Source organism: Littorina saxatilis, linkage group LG2 (genome assembly GCF_037325665.1).
Source record: "Littorina saxatilis isolate snail1 linkage group LG2, US_GU_Lsax_2.0, whole genome shotgun sequence".
Lineage (NCBI taxonomy): Eukaryota > Metazoa > Mollusca > Gastropoda > Littorinimorpha > Littorinidae > Littorina > Littorina saxatilis.
In genome coordinates this window covers 14,854,120-14,872,831 of record NC_090246.1, presented here as the reverse complement: position 1 = coordinate 14,872,831, position 18,712 = coordinate 14,854,120, and the positions used below count along the sequence as shown (strand labels likewise).

Genomic DNA, 18,712 nt, shown 5'->3' with positions numbered 1-18,712 from the left:
GTGGGGGGGGGGGTGGGGGGTGGGTGGGTGGGTGGGTGGGTGGGGGGTGGGGGAGTCTGTTTTTAGGCAAAATAACTTAAAAATGGTTTTTGGGAGAAAAAAAAAATCCCGACCTACCGACCCTATTTTTTTTGCCTATGTTACCGTAGGCAGACTATTTTTTTTGGGGGGGGGGGGGGGGAGGGGGCCTAATAATTTTACCGATTCCATTTTCGAAATTGCAGGTTTGGCACAGATCGGACGAGGTCACTGATGCTGACTTTTCAAAAGCCACAATTATTGAATAAATATATAAAATGGTGCTTGCTGGCGGTGAGGAAGCTTTTGCTGTATCAGTGACATTCTGCAAGATTTCAGCTTGTGTGTTGGCCGTCTAATTACAGCTGAGGAAATGTTAGTCGTCTAACTCCAGCGAGAGATTTAGTGGACCTAGGTCTTCCTCCTCCTGAAAACAGAGAAAAGCAGTTTATAAGTGGTTTTTGTTGTTTTTGTTGTTTTCACACAGACACACATTACATACCTACTCAGCCAAACACAGAAAGACACACAAACAAACACACCTTTTCCCACAGAGACATACTTCCTTCAGGACACAGATGCACATGCACCTGTTCACATGCACCTGTTCACATGCAGGGGTTTAAAAAAATAAATATCCCAAACACATTTTAGCCATATTGCTGCACAAAATGGGTCTTGTTTTGCATTTAATGATGCAAATGATACCATAACAGCGCAACCCCTGACATTGAACTTATAATAATAATAATGGACATTTATTAATCGCCCCTTCTCACAAGAGCTCACGGCGATTTACATATTAATTTCTGCCGCAAATTTATAGCGCAACCACAGTTAGTGAGTTACACACAAGTCCATACACTCAGGCAGTAAATTAACCAAATGCAACCACACTCTTAATTCTAACTGTTCTACCAAAACTTAGAAAGCGGAACCTGTCTATAAATAACCACCCAAGGTACCCACCAGAAGGTCTTTACAGACAGGTGGTCCTTACGGAAAGGCAACTTATACAGAGAAACAGCCCTTCCCGGACATTTTGGGGTGGTCCCTTTGGACAGGTGGTCGTTACGGAAAGGCAAATTATACAGAGAAACAGCCCATCCCGGACATTGTGGGGTGGTCCCTTTGGACAGGTGGTCGTTACGGAAAGGCAAATTATATAGAGAAACAGCCCATCCCGGACATTGTGGGGTGGTCCCTTTGGACAGGTGGTCGTTACGGAAAGGCAAATTATATAAAGAAACAGCCCATCCCGGACATTTTGGGGTGGTCCCTTTGGACAGGTGGTCGTTACGGAAAGGCAAATTATATAAAGAAACAGCCCATCCCGGACATTTTGGGGTGGTCCCTTTGGACAGGTGGTCGTTACGGAAAGGCAAATTATATAAAGAAACAGCCCATCCCGGACATTGTGGGGTGGTCCCTTTGGACAGGGGGTCGTTACGGAAAGGAAAATTATATAGAGAAACAGCCCATCCCGGACATTTTGGGGTGGTCCCTTTGGACAGGGGGTCGTTACGGAAAGGCAAATTATACAGAGAAACAGCCCATCCCGGACATTTTGGGGTGGTCCCTTTGGACAGGTGGTCGTTACGGAAAGGAAAATTATATAGAGAAACAGCCCATCCCGGACATTTTGGGGTGGTCCCATTGGACAGGGGGTCGTTACGGAAAGGCACATTATACAGAGAAACAGCCCATCCCGGACATTTTGGGGTGGTCCCATTGGACAGGTGGTCGTTACGGAAAGGCAAATTATACAGAGAAACAGCCCATCCCGGACATTGTGGGGTGGTCCCTTTGGACAGGTGGTCGTTACGGAAAGGCAAATTATACAGAGAAACAGCCCTTCCCGGACATTGTGGGGTGGTCCCTTTGGACAGGTGGTCGTTACGGAAAGGCAAATTATACAGAGAAACAGCCCGTCCCGGACATTTTGGGGTGGTCCCTTTGGACAGGTGGTCGTTACGGAAAGGCAAATTATACAGAGAAACAGCCCATCCCGGACATTTTGGGGTGGTCCCTTTGGACAGGTGGTCGTTACGGAAAGGCAAATTATACAGAGAAACAGCCCATCCCGGATATTTTGGGGTGGTCCCTTTGGACAGGTGGTCGTTATGGAAAGGCAAATTATACAGAGAAACAGCCCATCCCGGACATTTTGGGGTGGTCCCTTTGGACAGGTTGTCGTTACGGAAAGGCAAATTATACAGAGTGTAAGGCTTCTTTTTAAGCCTACTGTCTATATGATACTTACCGAGACAGTACTATTCTTGCACATTATCTATTATAGGCCGAAAAAATTGGACAAAACGCTGAGTGGGTACAATTATCTCCCATAACCATGCGCCACCGTGGATCCCAAGCACTGTCCGAGTGCTTCCCCCTTACAGGATGTAGGTGGCGCGTCCTCTTTCTTTATGAGCTGCAGACCCTCAAAAAGCCCATAACATATCAAGAGGGGAGGCGGGAGGGAAACTCTAATAGTACTGTCTCGGTAAGTATCATATAGACAGTAGGCTTAAAAAGAAGCCTTACAGTCAATATAACACTTACCTCGACAGTACTATTCTTGCACAGAATACCAGAGTGGTGTGAGGGTGATATGTAGAGTATTAAACTCCTTAATCAAAATCACTTAAATCCAAGGATTAAGATACCCAGGCAATTTTCGAACAGTACTACCGTAAAAGAAAATATACCCAAGAAACATACCTTAGACTGACGTGACCATGCTAGCAACCACTGCTGTGTGGTGAACTCAATGTCAAAGTCCAGGCCACTCAAAGCTTGAATACCACTGAGTCTACGGCAAGTGGCTAAAGCGATGAGGAACAATTAGTCTTAAAAATCAGCAACTTGATACTGATGCCTGCCAGGGGTTCAAACTCATTGCTACGCAGGAGTTTGAGGACCAGAAAGACATCCCCCTTGGGAAATGAAACCAGAGGTTTAGACACCGCTGCATTGCTAATACCCGAAAGGACATTAGCGATGAGGGAGGACCTGATCAAGTGTTCAGTTCTGCGACCAGTAGCGGCCGCAATCGTGGAAGCGATGGCAGATCTGTATCCAAGAAGAGTCTTAGAAGAAAGACTCTTCTTTTGATACACTTCCACCAGGAAGTTGGCCAAGTCCTGTGTTGAGGGATAAAGCGGCTTTATCCCCTTGGACAAGGCGAAGGTGGCCCAAGCTCTCCAGCGTAAGTCGTAGAGCTGATTAGTTGATCGCCTCTTAGCGTTCAAGGAAAACTCTACTGAACTCTTGTGCAATCCTAGTGCAAGCAGTTTGGAGCGCACAAGAGCCATGCGGTCAAGCACAGACTCTCTGGACGTGGATGAGGGAGGCATGATCGAGGCTGGAGCAGACCTCCCCCGTCCAGATCCAGAGGTAGAGGGTCTACGTGGGTGAGACCGCGAAGATCTGGAAACCACGGAGCTGTTGGCCAGTAAGGCGCGACCAAAATCAGTCTTGGTCGTTCCTGCAGATATTTTGCCAGCACCCTCGGAATCAGAGATGTCGGGGGATAGGCGTAAGCATCGAGGAGCCTCCACAAGAGAGTGAATGCGTCCAAGTGGAACGCATTCATGTCTCGAAAGGGGCTGACGTACCTGGGAAGCCGAGCGCTGAATCGAGTTACGAACAGATCGATCAGAGGACGGTCCCACCTTGCCCACAGACGCTGTAGAACGTTGTGAGCGATGGTCCATTCTGTGGAGAGAACCTGATCGCCCCGACTGAGAATGTCGGCCAGGGCGTTCAGTTTCCCCGGAACGAACTGGACTGACATCCGGACCTGATTGGTCTGGCACCAGAGCAGAATCTCCTCCGCCAACAGGGAGAGGGACCGAGAATTGGTGCCCCCCTGGTGGCGAAGGTAAGCTAAGCATGTGGTGTTGTTGTCCCCGTTGAAAATCAGAGGGGCCAAGGACAGGCCGAATGGGAGGGCCCGAAACTCGAACACCGTGCCCTCCCAAACGAACCAGAGCAGATGTCGGTACCCCAGGGCCACCAGGATGTGGAAGTAAGCATCCTGGAGGTCCCAGACATGGCCCAATCGTTTGGCCGGATGGCCAACCGGACCGACGAAGGGGTTTCCATCTTGAACTTGCACCTGTGAAGGTACAAGTTCAAGGTGGAGAGGTCCAACACCGGCCTGAACCGGCCGTCCTTTTTGGGGACGGTGAACAGGCGGGAGCAGAACCCCAGAGAAGGCTGAGAAAGGGGGTAGACCGCCTTCTTCTCGACCAACGAGTTCACCTCGTCCTGAAGAGCCTGCCATCTGGCAGGCTCTCGAGGAGGGGGGAACGTCCAAGGTAGAGCGGACAATGGAGGTTGTGACGACAGCGGTAGAGAAAACCCCGACCACACCACCCTCAAGAAAAACTGGTTGGAGACCAGTCTGCCCCACATGCCGCGGGCCCGAAAAAAGGAAACCGCCGGACGAAAGAGGGGCAACTTGAGGGGGCGTCAACGTAGGGCCGGGACTCACTGAAAATTCTGCTGGCGGGCAGGCGCAGGCTTGCGACCACCCCCCCTGGTGGTGCTGCTTCCCCTTACCTGTCTGAGCACCCTTCGTCTTGCTTGGGAACGCAACAGGCGCCTAAGAGGAGGAAGAAGGAGGCAGTGAAACTGGCTTCTTCTTCTTCTTCTGAGGCTGGGAGCTGGAGGTGACTGTAGCACTTCTCTTACTCCCCGCCGCCGTCGCCGAAGCAGCGAGGCCAACCATCAGAGAATCAGTGTTCCTCTGGCGTGTGGACTCCACCACAGAACGAACAGTGTCCGGATGAAAGAGGGAAGAAGGCTGAGGAAACGTGTTCCTCAGACTCTTCCTCATATCCGGAGGCACTATAGAAGTAGGCAGAAAATGATCACGGAACAGGGCCAATAAAGTGGACCCGTGTTCCAATGGCCAATTCTGCCGCAGACGTCACGCACGATCGCACGGCATGCAAAGCCCGATCCACTCGAACCGTGTCAAGGACCCGAGTGGAATCGGACTCTGCCCGATTGGGAGGGTCCAACAGTGTGGACAGCGTGCTCATCCATGTCAAGGCCTGTGATTGGGCCTCGACTGTGGAAGAAACGGTGGCCTCAAGATTGTGGAACGAAGCAGAGCTCAGTTCCACCTTCTTGACCGAAGGCACCTCCCCAACGAACACATCACCGTCAGTCCCACCCTAAACACTCGAAGTCTGGAAAGGGAGAGTTCGAGAGTCAAAGGGAAAAGGGAGGGACGAAACAGATTGGACACGAGGAAACAGTGGAGGTGCGCCTCCCGAAGGAAAGCATGGCACTGAACCCGCGTCCTCCCGAGGAACATAGGTCGCGTTTGCACGTGAATCTGTACTCCTCAGGCGATGTGCTGCCGCTTCCACCGTGGCACTTAGACTAGGGTGGAACGCGAATTGCCGGCGGCCGGATCGTTCATAAAACGAGCCGCCGGCAGACGCGGCGTGAGCCTCCCGCGCCCGGGCCGAAGCGGACTCAAAGGACGAGAGGGCGTCTCAGGGAAGGACGTCCTGAAACTGTTCAAACGTCCTTCTAGCTGTGCGAGGACGAGCCTCCTGCCTCTCGTCCTCAGACCCCGGGTCCACGTCCTGTGTGTCAACACTAGACGACAGACGCTTAAGAGAGGCATCCGTGACGTCAAGACGCCGCGTGATGTCTGTCATGTACTGTTGGAAAGTACGAAGCATAGCTTCGGAAGTTCCATCAGAAACCGGCAAGGGTAGAGGTTCAGTGTTAACCTCAGGGCGACCCTGATCCTCCTCCCTATCGTCCTCCGACTCACTCTCCTCTTCACTTCCCGACAACTCCTCAAAAGCAGGAGTGTAGGGAGCTTGAGGGGGAAGAGCCGAAAGCGATGAAGCAGGCTGTGAAGAAACGCCCACAGAAGCAAGAGGCCGCGAAGACCCCTGCCCCAAAGACGAAACGTCTCCAGCAGCCGAAGGGGGAGAAAAACAACAACCCTGCGACTGTTGGGTCAGCCCAGCCAACGAACCCCCGCCATTTATAGACTGAACAGGAACCCATGGGGTCTGATCAGAAAAGAAATGGTCCGGTCCGGTCGGGGGTGCCGATCCGGTCCGGTAGGGTGGTCCGGTCCGGTGCCGTACCATCCGGAGGTCCCGTTCAGCACCGAACCATCGTACCCACAGAAGTGTTCGGGTGGTTAGGTCCGGACGTGGACATACCGTACCATCCGGACCCGTAGGTCCGGTGGTCCGGTTCGGTGCCAGACCATCCAGACCAACAGAGGTGGTCGGGTGGTCCCGCACCGGACCATCCGGACCCGTAGGTCCGGACCCGTAGGTCCGGTACCATCCGGAGGTCCTGTTCGGCACCGAACCATCCGTACGCACAGAAGTGTTCGGGTGGTTCGGTCCGGGCGTGGACGTACGTACCGTACCATCCGGACCCGTAGGTCCGGTTCGGTGCCAGACCATCCGGACCAACAGAGGTGGTCGGGTGGTCCGGACCGGTCCGGTAGGGTGGTCCGGTGTTCCGGTCCGGTGTTCCGGTCCGGTCCCGTACCATCCGGAGGTCCCGTTCGGTACCGAACCATCCGTACCCACAGAAGTGTTCGGGTGGCTCGGTCCGGACGTGGACACACCGTACCATCCGGACCCGTAAGTCCGGTATGGTCCGGTTCGGTGCCAGACCATCCGGACCAACAGAGGTGGTCGGGTGGTCCGGTCCGGACCGGACCACCGGTCCAGCACCGGACCATCCGGACCCGTAGGTCCGGTCCGGTCCCGCACCATCCGGAGGTCCCGTTCGGCACCGAACCACCCGTACCCACAGAAGTGTTCGGGTGGCTCGGTCCGGACGTGGACATACCGTACCATCCGGACCCGTAGGTCCGGTTCGGTGCCAGACCATCCGGACCAACAGAGGTGGTCGGGTGGTCCGGACCGATCCGGTAGGGTGGTCCGGTGTTCCGGTCCTGTCCCATACCATCCGGAGGTCCCGTACGGCACCGAACCATCCGTACCCACTGAAGTGTTCGGTCCGGACGTGGACCTACCGTACCATCCGGACCCGTAGGTCCGGTGGTCCGGTATGGTCCGGTTCGGTGACAGACCATCCGGACCAACAGAGGTGGTCGGGTGGTCCGGTACCGGACCATCCGAACCCGTAGATTCGGTCCGGTCCCGCACCATCCGGAGGTCCCGTTCGGTACCGAACCATCCGTACCCACAGAAGTGTTCGGGTGGCTCGGTCCGGACGTGGACATACCGTACCATCCGGACCCGTAGGTCCGGCATGGTCCGGTTCGGTGCCAGACCACCCGGACCAACAGAGGTGGTCGAGTGGTCCGGTCCCGACCGGACCACTGGTCCGGTACCGTACCCTCCGGACCCGTAGGTCCGGTGTGTTCCGGTTCGGTGCCAGACCACCCAGACCAACAGAGGTGGTCGGGTGGTCCGGTCCCGACCGAAACACTGGTCCCGTACCGTACCATCCGGACCCGTAGGTCCGGGGGGTCCGGCAAGGGCCAGAGGTACTGTCCCGCACCGGACCCTAAGGTCCGGTACGGTCCCGTACCATGGGTCCCGTCCGGACCAAACCCGGAGGTCAAGTCCAGTCGGGACCCGTGGGTCCGGTTCGATCCCGACCCGTAAGCCTGGAACGTTCCGGACCCTTGGTCCGGACCATCCGTCACCCGAACACCAGACGCTAAGGAATGGCGTGGGGTCAAGACGGTCCGGTCGGAGGTGTCGGTCTGAGCAACAGAAACAATGTTCCCGTCGCCCTGACCATTCGACAGAAGTACCACGTTCTGTCGAACACCTCCACGTCCAGTAACTAGTCGGCCGGAGCGTTTCAAGAGGGACAGCCACCAGTCACACGGACGTCAGAGGGAACCGTAGTAGCAGTGGTCGTAGGCACGAAGCCTGAAACCCCTGCCCCCACAGGACCGCCCTGAACGGGGTCAATTCGCATCCCAACCCCAGCGGGGAGGGAATTCAGAGACCCCGTCATCTCCTCCGATCTCCCCCCCCAGGAGGCCGAAACTACTGTCAAAACAGCAGCAGACGACCCAGCGAGGGAGTTCAGAGGAGGACCCGTGTCCCTCCTGGCTTCCACAGCGGTGGAAACCGAGGAGGGCACAGGAGAGGCACCGGAAAAAGAAAGATTTTAATGCCAACTGCACCCGGTGTTCCCAGGCGGTCACCCATCCAAGTACTAACCGGGCCCGACGTTGCTTAACTTCGGTGGTCGGACGAGAACCGGTGTTTTCAACGTGGTATGGCCGTTGGCTGTCAAAACCTGAGTCTCTCCAGTAGCCCCTAGATCGGATTCACCAACCCCCAAAGAGGGTTGGGAATCGACCTGCCCCCGGATTCGAGCCAGGGGGGAGAAGGAAACCTTCCCCCCAGGCTTGAAACCGGGAGGAGCTGAAGCCTGAGACTGAGGGCCGGACAACGGCGTCGAAGGGGGGGAAGCCTGTTCCACTGAAGGAGAAGGAGAAAGAAGCTTTTTCTTTCCCCTCGAACTTCCCCGAACCTTCGACGGCGCAGCCCCGCCCGAAGTCCCAGGCTCAAGCCCAGCCTGTTTGAGCAAGCTCGCATTGAGCTTGCTCAAACAGGCTTTCTCCGCCCTCCCTCGCCGCAAACGCAAAGCGTTTGGGGAGGGAGAGTCGGAGCGCCGAAAGATCCCCTTCTCCGTGCGTAAAACATGACGCTGGGCGCCCGGAGAAGGGTTGCCCCCGGCAGACTCTGGTTCCGTAGAACCAGAGCCCAAAACAGGACGAGACATCCTACCTCGCCCTGTACGTACCCTTAAAGACCGAGAATTAACAAAATTCAAAGAAAATTTAGGTCAATACTCAAGTGAATGCGGCGAAACGAGAAGCAGACGACCGGTCACCACGAAGTAGGACGGGAGGCACGCCGAGTCCGCCACACAAAAACGGAGGCACAAGTTGAAGGAAACACAACGTAGCCTCAAGCCAGAAGTGGAATAACACACAATAATCCAACAGGTGATAGTCCACACAGAAAAGGAGCCTCTTAGTCCAAAATAATCCGGGAGCGTAGCAGAAACACAGCCGGTCTGACACGCGCGAAAAAAGAAAGAGGACGCGCCACCTACATCCTGTAAGGGGGAAGCACTCGGACAGTGCTTGGGATCCACGGTGGCGCATGGTTATGGGAGATAATTGTACCCACTCAGCGTTTTGTCCAATTTTTTCGGCCTATAATAGATAATGTGCAAGAATAGTACTGTCGAGGTAAGTGTTATATTGACAAACAGCCCATCCCGGACATTGTGGGGTGGTCCCTTTGGACAGGTGGTCGTTACGGAAAGGCAAATTATACAGAGAAACAGCCCATCCCGGACATTTTGGGGTGGTCCCTTTGGACAGGTGGTCGTTACGGAAAGGCAAATTATACAGAGAAACAGCCCATCCCGGACATTTTGGGGTGGTCCCTTTGGACAGGTGGTCGTTACGGAAAGGCAAATTATACAGAGAAACAGCCCATCCCGGACATTGTGGGGTGGTCCCTTTGGACAGGTGGTCGTTACGGAAAGGCAAATTATACAGAGAAACAGCCCATCCCGGACATTTTGGGGTGGTCCCTTTGGACAGGTGGTCGTTACGGAAAGGCAAATTATACAGAGAAACAGCCCATCCCGGACATTTTGGGGTGGTCCCTTTGGACAGGTGGTCGTTACGGAAAGGCAAATTATACAGAGAAACAGCCCATCCCGGACATTTTGGGGTGGTCCCTTTGGACAGGTGGTCGTTACGGAAAGGCAAATTATACAGAGAAACAGCCCATCCCGGATATTTTGGGGTGGTCCCTTTGGACAGGTGGTCGTTACGGAAAGGCAAATTATACAGAGAAACAGCCCATCCCGGATATTTTGGGGTGGTCCCTTTGGACAGGTGGTCGTTACAGAAAGGCAAATTATACAAAGAAATAGCCCATCACGGACATTGTGGGGTGTTCCCTTTGGACAGGGCGTCGTTCTCAAAAAGTAGTCGCAAGGGCAGCTCCACTGCAGTAACTTTTCTTCTAACCAAAGCTCTCTTTTCCCCAACCCGTGTAAGGCCTAAAAAAAAAATAGGTGTGGTTACGGTAACCCGACCTACCCTATTTTTAGGGGCCGACCCTACAACTTTTTATTACATTTGTCACAAAAAAAACAAAAAAACAACAAAAAAAAAACCCGTGCAGAAAACGCAATGAAAGCGAAAGCGCTCGAGTCGCACACTTATTTCCCTGTCAAGTAGGTTTAATTTGTACACATTAGAAAAAAAAGTGATTGCCTACCTTCCTACCCTATTTTCTTTGGCTATGTTACCTTAAGGGGAGACAGGGTAGGCGGGCACTTTTTTTTTTTATTTTGGAAACAGCTTGCTGCTTGTTTGATTTTTGCAAGCAGAATAACCTAATTAAGGGAAACCATTTTAAATTTTGAGTGTAAAGCAATTTTGGGGGGTTTTATTCACCAAAATGTGAGAAAAACGTTATAAAATGTGCTTTTTTTAAAATGTTGCAGTTTGTGAACCAGTGCATGTTTTGATCCAATTTTTCTTCTTTGCAGCAATATGTGTGTGTTTAATAATTCTGTGCATCGAAAAGCATTTCTAAGCAATATATTATTTTAATTTAGCATTTTCAGTTACCGGTTCAGTTCTGATAAGAAAAATACATGAGATCCTAACTGTCAGACTCATAAAAACCCAACCAATGCACTGAACTCTTATTCCATGCACAGAACTGATGCTGTACAACTCATAAACAACATATACAAAAACTGAACAAATCCATCAAGCCTTTCAAAAGTTGCAACATTTTAATTGTAGCGTTTTGTCTGAAAATTACATTCAGAGAAAACAGCATTTTAAAGATTTGAACCAGTACATAAAAAAACAAGTAGCACAGTGCACCCTGAATTCATATGTTTTTATCAGAATGACCACTTTACTATGTAGGGAAAAGGATTTGACAATCAAATTATCAGGATTTTTTTTATATACATCATATGAAAACAACCATCTTTGTTTGTACCGATATGAAAACATGAATCAGAACCAAACTGTCAGACTCATAAAAACCCAACCAATGCACTTAACTCTTATTCCATACACAAAACTGACGCTTTACAAATCATAAACAACATAAACAAAAATGAAACAAATCCATCAAGCCATTCAAAAGTTGCAACATTTTAATTACAGATGTTTGTCTGAAAATTACATTCAGAGAAAACAGCATTTGAAAGATTCCAACCAGTACCTCAAACTAGTAGCACAGTGCAGCCTGAATTGATATGTTTTTATAAGAATAACCACTTTACTATGATGGGGAAATGATTTGACGATCAAATTATCCGGACTTTTTTTAAAAAATCATTTGAAAACTCATCTATGTTAGTGCAGATATGAATCAAAACGAAACTGTCGGACTCATAAAAACACAAGGAATCCACTGTATTCTTATTCCATGCACAGAAATGGTGCTTCACAAATCATAAACAACATATACAAAATTGGAACAAATCCATCTAGCCATTCTAAAGTTACAACATTTTAATTACCACATTTTGTCTCAAATTACATGTAGAGAAAACAGCATGTAAAAGAGTCTCACTAGTACCCCGGTAAACTAGTACCACAGTAGAGCTTGAATTAATGGGGTGGGTTTTTTTTTAACCAGAATAACACTTTAACTATGAAGGAGAAATGATTTGATAATCAAATTATCAGATTTTTTTTGTTTAAAAAAAATTCATATGAAAACATTAAAAAAGTCAATTATCTGTGTTTGTGCTGATATGAAAATATTGATCAGAACCAAACTGTCAGACTCATAAAAACCCAACGGATGCACTGATTTCTTATTCCATTGCATAGAAATGATGCTTCACAAATCATCAACAGCATTACATAATTATATATACACAAATGGAACAAAGCTATCAAGCCATTCAAAAGTTGCAACATTTTAATTACAGTATTTCTGTGCTCAATCCTAACACTGCAGCAAATTTCTGTAAAGCTGAATGTCCCTTTCCATGTACCAACATGGTCATACGCGGATTATTTTAAATGCAACTTTACCACCCGAAGCGTTGCAAACACCGGGAGAAGAGTAAACAACTGCAGACTTGAATGGACACTCATATGCACTCCAGATGCAGGGCCTGTGCAAATCCTTGGGCTGATGCATCACCTTCTTTCATAATCAGACTGCTATCAGACAAGCATTCAGTACAGGATATAGACCTTTCAGCAATAGATTGAGCTGATCAATGTTGACAAAAGCCCAACACATGTCAGCGGAGTGACGTTGCACAGTACCAGTATCCATATCTGCTTGTGATGGGTCAGAAGATGGCAAAGTATCTGTATCTTCTTATGGTTGGTCAGAAGATGGCAAAGCTGATGTTTCTGCTGTGGAAGAGGGTAGTTCCGGTTTAGCAAACTTTTCCATCAGGTCAATCTTTCTCCTCGCTGCCACCACAGGAGGACTGGCTCTCCCCTTGCTCCAACCTAATAAATACACAAACACTGATTTAATATTTGATACAACTGTCCATGGTTTTTGTTTGTAATAAGCTGCAAAATTTAAGACTCAATATAAACGTCAACAAGTGCTTGTACTTTATTTTGCAAATGACCATGTTACATGGGGTGTACCTCAACTTTTTGGCTAGGCCGGTAAATCAGAAATCCCAATCAGCCCCCAACCACTGAACCAGGCGGGTTTTCTTACAACCACCTCAGCGGCTCGTACCCACATATGTCGGTTGACGAACACACACACACACACAAAAGACATTCATTAATTGGCCCCTATCACAAAATTTACATGTCAAGTTTACTATGGGATTTGAGTAACCACACAATCACATACACACAGGAACTAATACTGAAACTAGCTGAATTATTTTCTTTCTTTCTTTCTTTTCATATTTTTCTTTTAAAATTAATTTATTTCATCACACTTGCTATGTATACTGTTCAAAAAAAGAAACGCATAGTTGCTACTTGCCAAATTTGTTTTATTTTTCGAAAAAATTAACAGAAAATCCAATATTTAGATTATTTGTTTGAAATTTGGTATGGACACAGTTGAATGCACACACAGTTCATTTGCATCTTCAAATCAATCAGTCAATCAATACGATTGGGTGCCGAGGCTGTCAAATCAGTAGGGGGTGTGACTGCCTTGAGCAGCAACAACTGCCCGGCACCTTCTGGGCATGGACTGGATCAGATGCCGGATATCTTGCTGTGGGATGGTGTCCCACTCCTCCTGAAGTGCCTGCAATAGATCGCGGTGATTTGCCGGCGCTTCTTCTCGCCTGCGCACACGTCTGTCCAATTCATCCCAGAGGTGTTCTATCGGGTTCATGTCTGGCGACATGGATGGCCAGGGAAGCACCTGGACATGGTGGTCTGTGAGGAACTGGGTGGTGAGTCGTGCTGTGTGCGGGCGAGCGTTGTCCTGCTGGAATATGGCATCCTGGTCAGCCAGAAGAGGAAGGGCGTGTGGGAGCAGAATTTCCTCCACGTATCGCTGGGCAGTTATGCGCCCTTGGACGTGCACCAGGGTGCTCCTTCCAGCGGTATTGATCGCCCCCCACACCATGACGCCTCCACCACCATGAACGGGTGCCTCATCCACACAGTTGGGCGCGTAACGTTCGTTTACTCTCCGGTAGACCCTCCTCCGACCATCATGTCGCTGGAGCAGGAAGTAGGACTCGTCGCTGAACCACACGTGTCTCCAGTGATTCCGGACGGTCCAGCGAAGGTGCTGGTTGCCCCACTGCACTCGGTTCTGGCGATGGCGGCGGGTGAGGACAGCTCCTCTGTGAGGTCTGCGAGCTCTCAAACCAGCTTCATGCAGGCGGTTCCGCACGGTCTGGTCCGATAATCGGTGTGGCCCGGGGAGAGCCTGGACAGAAGATGAGGCCGACAGGAAACGATTCCAGAGGTGGCGGAGCCGTATGAAGCGGTCGTGAGCAGCAGTTGTCGCCCTTGGTCTTCCCGCTCGTTGCAAGTCAGCAACGGAGCCAGTGGCTTGAAACCTGAACCACAGTCTACTGATGGTGCTCTGGGACACGTGGAAGTGCCTGGCGATTGCACTTTGACTTTGGCCTGCTTGTAAACGACCCAATGCAATTTGGCGGTCTTCTCTGCTCAATCGGGCCATCTTTCGTCGCTGAATTATCGTCTGATTTCTTTGTGGCGAACAATCCGCTTTTATGGGTTTTGGAAGACATGGTGAGAGCTCAATATTCCCCGAGTTTCACGAGATTACACTGAAGCATGACGAGTGGTCATGCCAAATGAGCAATTTTGACATTGTAGCCACTGATAACGCCTGCGTCACGTGCAGAGCTCACTTGTGGCAATGGACGAAAGGTCGACGACCAGATAAACATTTTCTGCAGTTTGGTGGATATCCTTGTAGCCATATAACTAAATTAACCAAATATTACAAGCTATGCGTTTCTTTTTTTGAACAGTATATTTGCTTGTTTCTTGTCTGTTGTCTGTTTTGTGTGTGTGTGTTCTGTGTGTGTGTATACATTTTCAGATTTCCTAAACCTAGCACTGTTTGCAGGTGATCTTTATGCTTTTGATTCATGAGTTGCATCCCCAGTCCTTTAGTTTAACTCTTTTTTTTTCTTTGGTGAAGTAAATTGGATCTATTTTTTTATTCCTTAGTTAATGGAAAAGATTTGACAACAATATTGCTGTCAATGATAGGTTGGTCAGCCATGCTGGTGTAAACCAATCCTTTAGAATTAGAGAACGCTCTCTAGTAGGGTACTTATTTTCCTACGGTCAATGACCAGAAACAGAAACTGTGTCAGTCGTACATCGCTCAGATGCTGCTTCTCAGTTTGACCCCAGACAAAGAATAATGATGACATGTTACACCATAGTAAGCTCTCAAGGACTGGCCAGCGAAGAACAATAAAATAGGGGTTGTGAAGACGATATCACAGAGATGATCGAGGGAGGGAGGGAGGGGGGGGGGGGGGGTGCGACGGCAGCATGGTCAGTAAATTGGATCAAGAAACACGCAAAATACTTCAGACACAAACTGTTTATCATTTACCTGCAAACCCTAACACATTCTTACAACAACAACAACATAACAATGTGCAATAAATCACGTTGTCAAACAAACAAGATCGAAAAGAGAAAGAAGCAAAACCCACCTCGTCGAGTCAAGAATCTTAGAATGTCGTCTGCTTCAATACGATAATGTTGGTTCATTTCGGAGTGTTGTTACTTCCTTCTACTGTTCGCTGCTGCTGGTTCATCTTTCTCTGATATTTCTTGCCACTATGCCGAACATTTCCAATGTTAGGGTTGTTCTCCGCAGCTCAAAACTTTGAAAAATGCTGCTGAATCGGTGAAAACGTCATGGATTTGTTGACACCGGGGGACTGATAAGTTGTCTACTGCGCTTGCGCCAAATGCCTTTGACCTACATATATTTGCATATATTAATTCCGGGGTTTCGGTTGGAACGGATTCTCTCTCTTTGTGCCTATGTCAACGGAAATTCCCCAACGGTGATGACGTCATCTTGAAGAACGGAAATTTCCACACAGTTTGAACAGCGAAGGGTCATGTCATGTGCGCACATTTACCAGCACGGAGTATCCAAAGTTGACCATTTTTTCGATTTTTTTGATAAAACACAGACAAAAACAACAAAACATCGGTTTGAAAATGGTTTTATTTACATGAATACATGTCTAAAATGACAAAAGCAGATTATTGAATGCATTCCAGGATGTTCAAAGGTGTGAAAAATGCAACAACCCCAAAAAGGTGTATGAGACCAAAAATAACTCATTTTGCCTGCCCGGTCTCGCCTTAACCACACTTTTTTTTTTTTGCCTAAGTACTCTCTAGAGTGTTCTCCATCTAGTAAGGCTTGAGATTTCAAACAACATCTGAAGAAAATGTTTACCTGGATAACTTGTGTGAGAAGACTGAGCTGTTCCTTCAGCATGGCAAGGTCCTCGAGCATCTGTGTGTAGGTGGTGGCGTCCATGACGACCAGTTGCCTCCCCTTGACCATGACGGACACTGGACACGCCAAGTCCTCCCCCTCACTGGACAGACTGTCCACAACACTGGCTGCTGCTAGCCTGGAAGTGGAAGACACAATTTCATTTCATTTCATTGATTTACTTTATTATTCTATTGCTGGAAAATTTGGGTCCTTACTCCCAGTGGAAAGCTAGCATCAACAAAAATTGCTCTACCCAAGTGTGTGCATGTATCGGTGTAATCAGCCACCTGCTCTAACGGCAGAATGACTAGAGGTCCAAATAAGAAAATAAATCAATAAACCCACACAAATGAATGAAAGTATGCTTGCCGAATCAGTAGAGAGAACTTCAGCATAATTATCTTTTTCAGTGACAGAGCAACAGTCTTTGACAAATCAGTAATCACATCAAATTATTTGTCTTTTTATCAATTCAGAAAATGACTGCAGGCAGACAAAACTAGGTATTCTCAGCATAGCAAATCAGTACAGTATAGTAATTAGTATATATATATTAATAACACACACAAAACAGCTCATGTTTTTCAGATCAGTTTAACCCTTATGAGGGCACAAACATACACACACTCCACATATGCCTTTTCAGACCCCCAATTTACGACTTCCCCCTTTTTGAGACCTTGATTTGTACAGCTTTTCTCTTCATAACATCTGCAACTCTACCCCCATTTAAAGACTCCCTCCTTTTTAAGACCTGCTTTTCTCAGTTTTTTTTTAGGTCTTAAAAATGGAGTTCCAGTGTACCAACCTGACAGGTGAAGAGTGTGACGATAGACTCCTCCCCTCGTCTCCAGCCTCGGGCTCCAACTCCGACACCGACCCTGAGTGATCGTCCGACTTGGACATCCCATGACCGCTGTCCTCGTCGTCTTCCTCCGTCAGACACAGGTGACCGTTCTCCACACCTGTCCTCACAGGTAATGACCCGAGTTGACCGACTGTTTCACACACACAAGCATTTCTAGCAGAGTCGGTGGTGGTTGGTTTTCCACTGAGAGTAGTATTACTATTAGGGGGTTGAGATGCCTGAACAAGTTGAACGGAGGCAAAGTCACACTTACAGATGCAGTCAGTTAGATCCAGAATCTCACTGTAGATACTCATTCTGCTAGCCAGAAAGGCTGCGTCGCACTGATCCTCCTTATGGTTAAGCTGGTGTTCGACCGAGTCAAACTGTGCCAGCGGAGCCTTGAAACTCACGTCATCCCCAAACACGTCCGACGCTTCGCTTTTGGCCCTGTCCATGCAAGTGTTGAGGACATTGTTCATGTCCAGACTGTCAGCGGATTTCCACGACATCCGAACCTTCTTGCCGTCCCCCCTCCCCAGCTCTTTTCGCAGGCTGGATTTGAGTACCAGGGTTGGGATATCGGAGTGTCTGTGAAGGGGGGAGGCTTTGCCTTTACCATGTGTCCTGCATGTCGACTGTTTACCGGGCTGTCTCGGCCCACACGTACAGTACGTATCATTGTTCACCATAGCCGTCAACTCTGTAGCGTCCACGCGAAAATTCCCACACTGATTGCATGGCCCCCGACTGATCCTTTGAAGCTTACTGTGGCAAGATCTACACAGGGTGAACCCCTTGTTTTCACCTGGTTTGGGGTTTGATTCTACTCCTGGAATGGGGTTTGATTCTTCCGTAGGGGACCCTAAACTTTCAATACCACTGTCAGATGGTACCACACCTTTTGCTACTCCGTTGACTTTGACATGGTGTGAATTCTGTGTGGGCGAAGTCACAGGCTCTGCTAGGAGCGGTACCTTAGTGCTGGCTGTGATGAGATCCTCATCCTGAGGTGCACTTCCGTTGGTGGCTGATGAGTACTGTGGATCTTTCTTGCTTTGCCGGAGGGGCTTGTCTCGGGGCAGCTTGTGTCTTGGGGACGTCAGCGCCCCCTTGCTCTCGCTGGAGTAACAACCCCCCATGGTCCCTCACACCTTCTGCACACAGCACAAAATAAATTATTATTACGATCTTAAAACCACTTAATATCAAAGGCTAGCATGATCAGTAAAATAATTCCGTAACTTGATGGCTGACAGGCTGAAAGTGAAACACATGCGGTTATCAATTATACCTTTGTGAAACAGCAGTGCACTGATAATTCATCAACTCAAACAAAATATATTGGCTAGATCAATATGAAAGGAGGTGGGTAAAGCCTAGTCGCAGCAACAAATACACCATAAGATAAGACATAACATAATTCAGCCACGGGTTGCAAGGTGTTCAAAACACCTATTTGAGTCCTTTTTATTCAAAACAATATATATACTAACCAAGACTGCTTAAATATTGTACAGGAAGGGTATCTCTGGAAAAAAGTTTACTCTGTTAACCTCTCAACAAAAACTGTATTCTCAATGTTTCACTGTAGGATGTCTGTCTCTTCGCGTGATCACAACAAACTTCAGTGCACCAAGCTCTGTACCAGTACTACTACTGATACAGTGTTGTTACCTGAGCTCTGTAGTCCAGGAAAAACAACACTATCATCTGCTACAGATCGAGCAAATCAGTAGGGCCTACCCTTTTTTTACAGCGAGGAACAACATGCAGAGCAACTCACTCACTACCTATATGTACCTAAACAACAGACAAGCCCAGGTACTAA

The 18,712-nt window shown here is 48.8% G+C and overlaps 1 protein-coding gene, 1 long non-coding RNA gene and 1 other non-coding gene across 4 annotated transcripts in view; all 3 read right to left on the bottom strand.

Annotated features, from left to right (window-relative positions):
* Positions 1–77: 77 nt before the first annotated feature.
* Positions 78–18,712, bottom strand: part of LOC138958281 (uncharacterized) — a 37,079-nt gene continuing 18,444 nt past the window's right edge. For both annotated transcript variants that reach the window (XM_070329391.1, XM_070329392.1), the window contains exons 2-4: positions 16,843–18,038; positions 15,990–16,170; positions 78–445 (exon numbers count right to left, since the gene is read on the bottom strand). In XM_070329391.1, coding sequence (XP_070185492.1) covers positions 395–445; positions 15,990–16,170; positions 16,843–18,023 — 1,413 coding nt within the window. In that variant the 5' untranslated portion in view covers positions 18,024–18,038 and the 3' untranslated portion in view covers positions 78–394. The remainder of the gene's footprint in view (positions 446–15,989; positions 16,171–16,842; positions 18,039–18,712) is intronic.
* LOC138960539 (5S ribosomal RNA) lies at positions 8,174–8,292 on the bottom strand. Its single transcript, XR_011454016.1, has one exon. It is a non-coding gene; the product is annotated as a 5S ribosomal RNA (ribosomal RNA).
* Positions 10,821–15,933, bottom strand: LOC138958275 (uncharacterized). Its single transcript, XR_011453359.1, has 2 exons — positions 15,226–15,933; positions 10,821–12,538 (listed from the first exon to the last, which is right to left on the bottom strand). It is a non-coding gene; the product is annotated as an uncharacterized lncRNA (long non-coding RNA).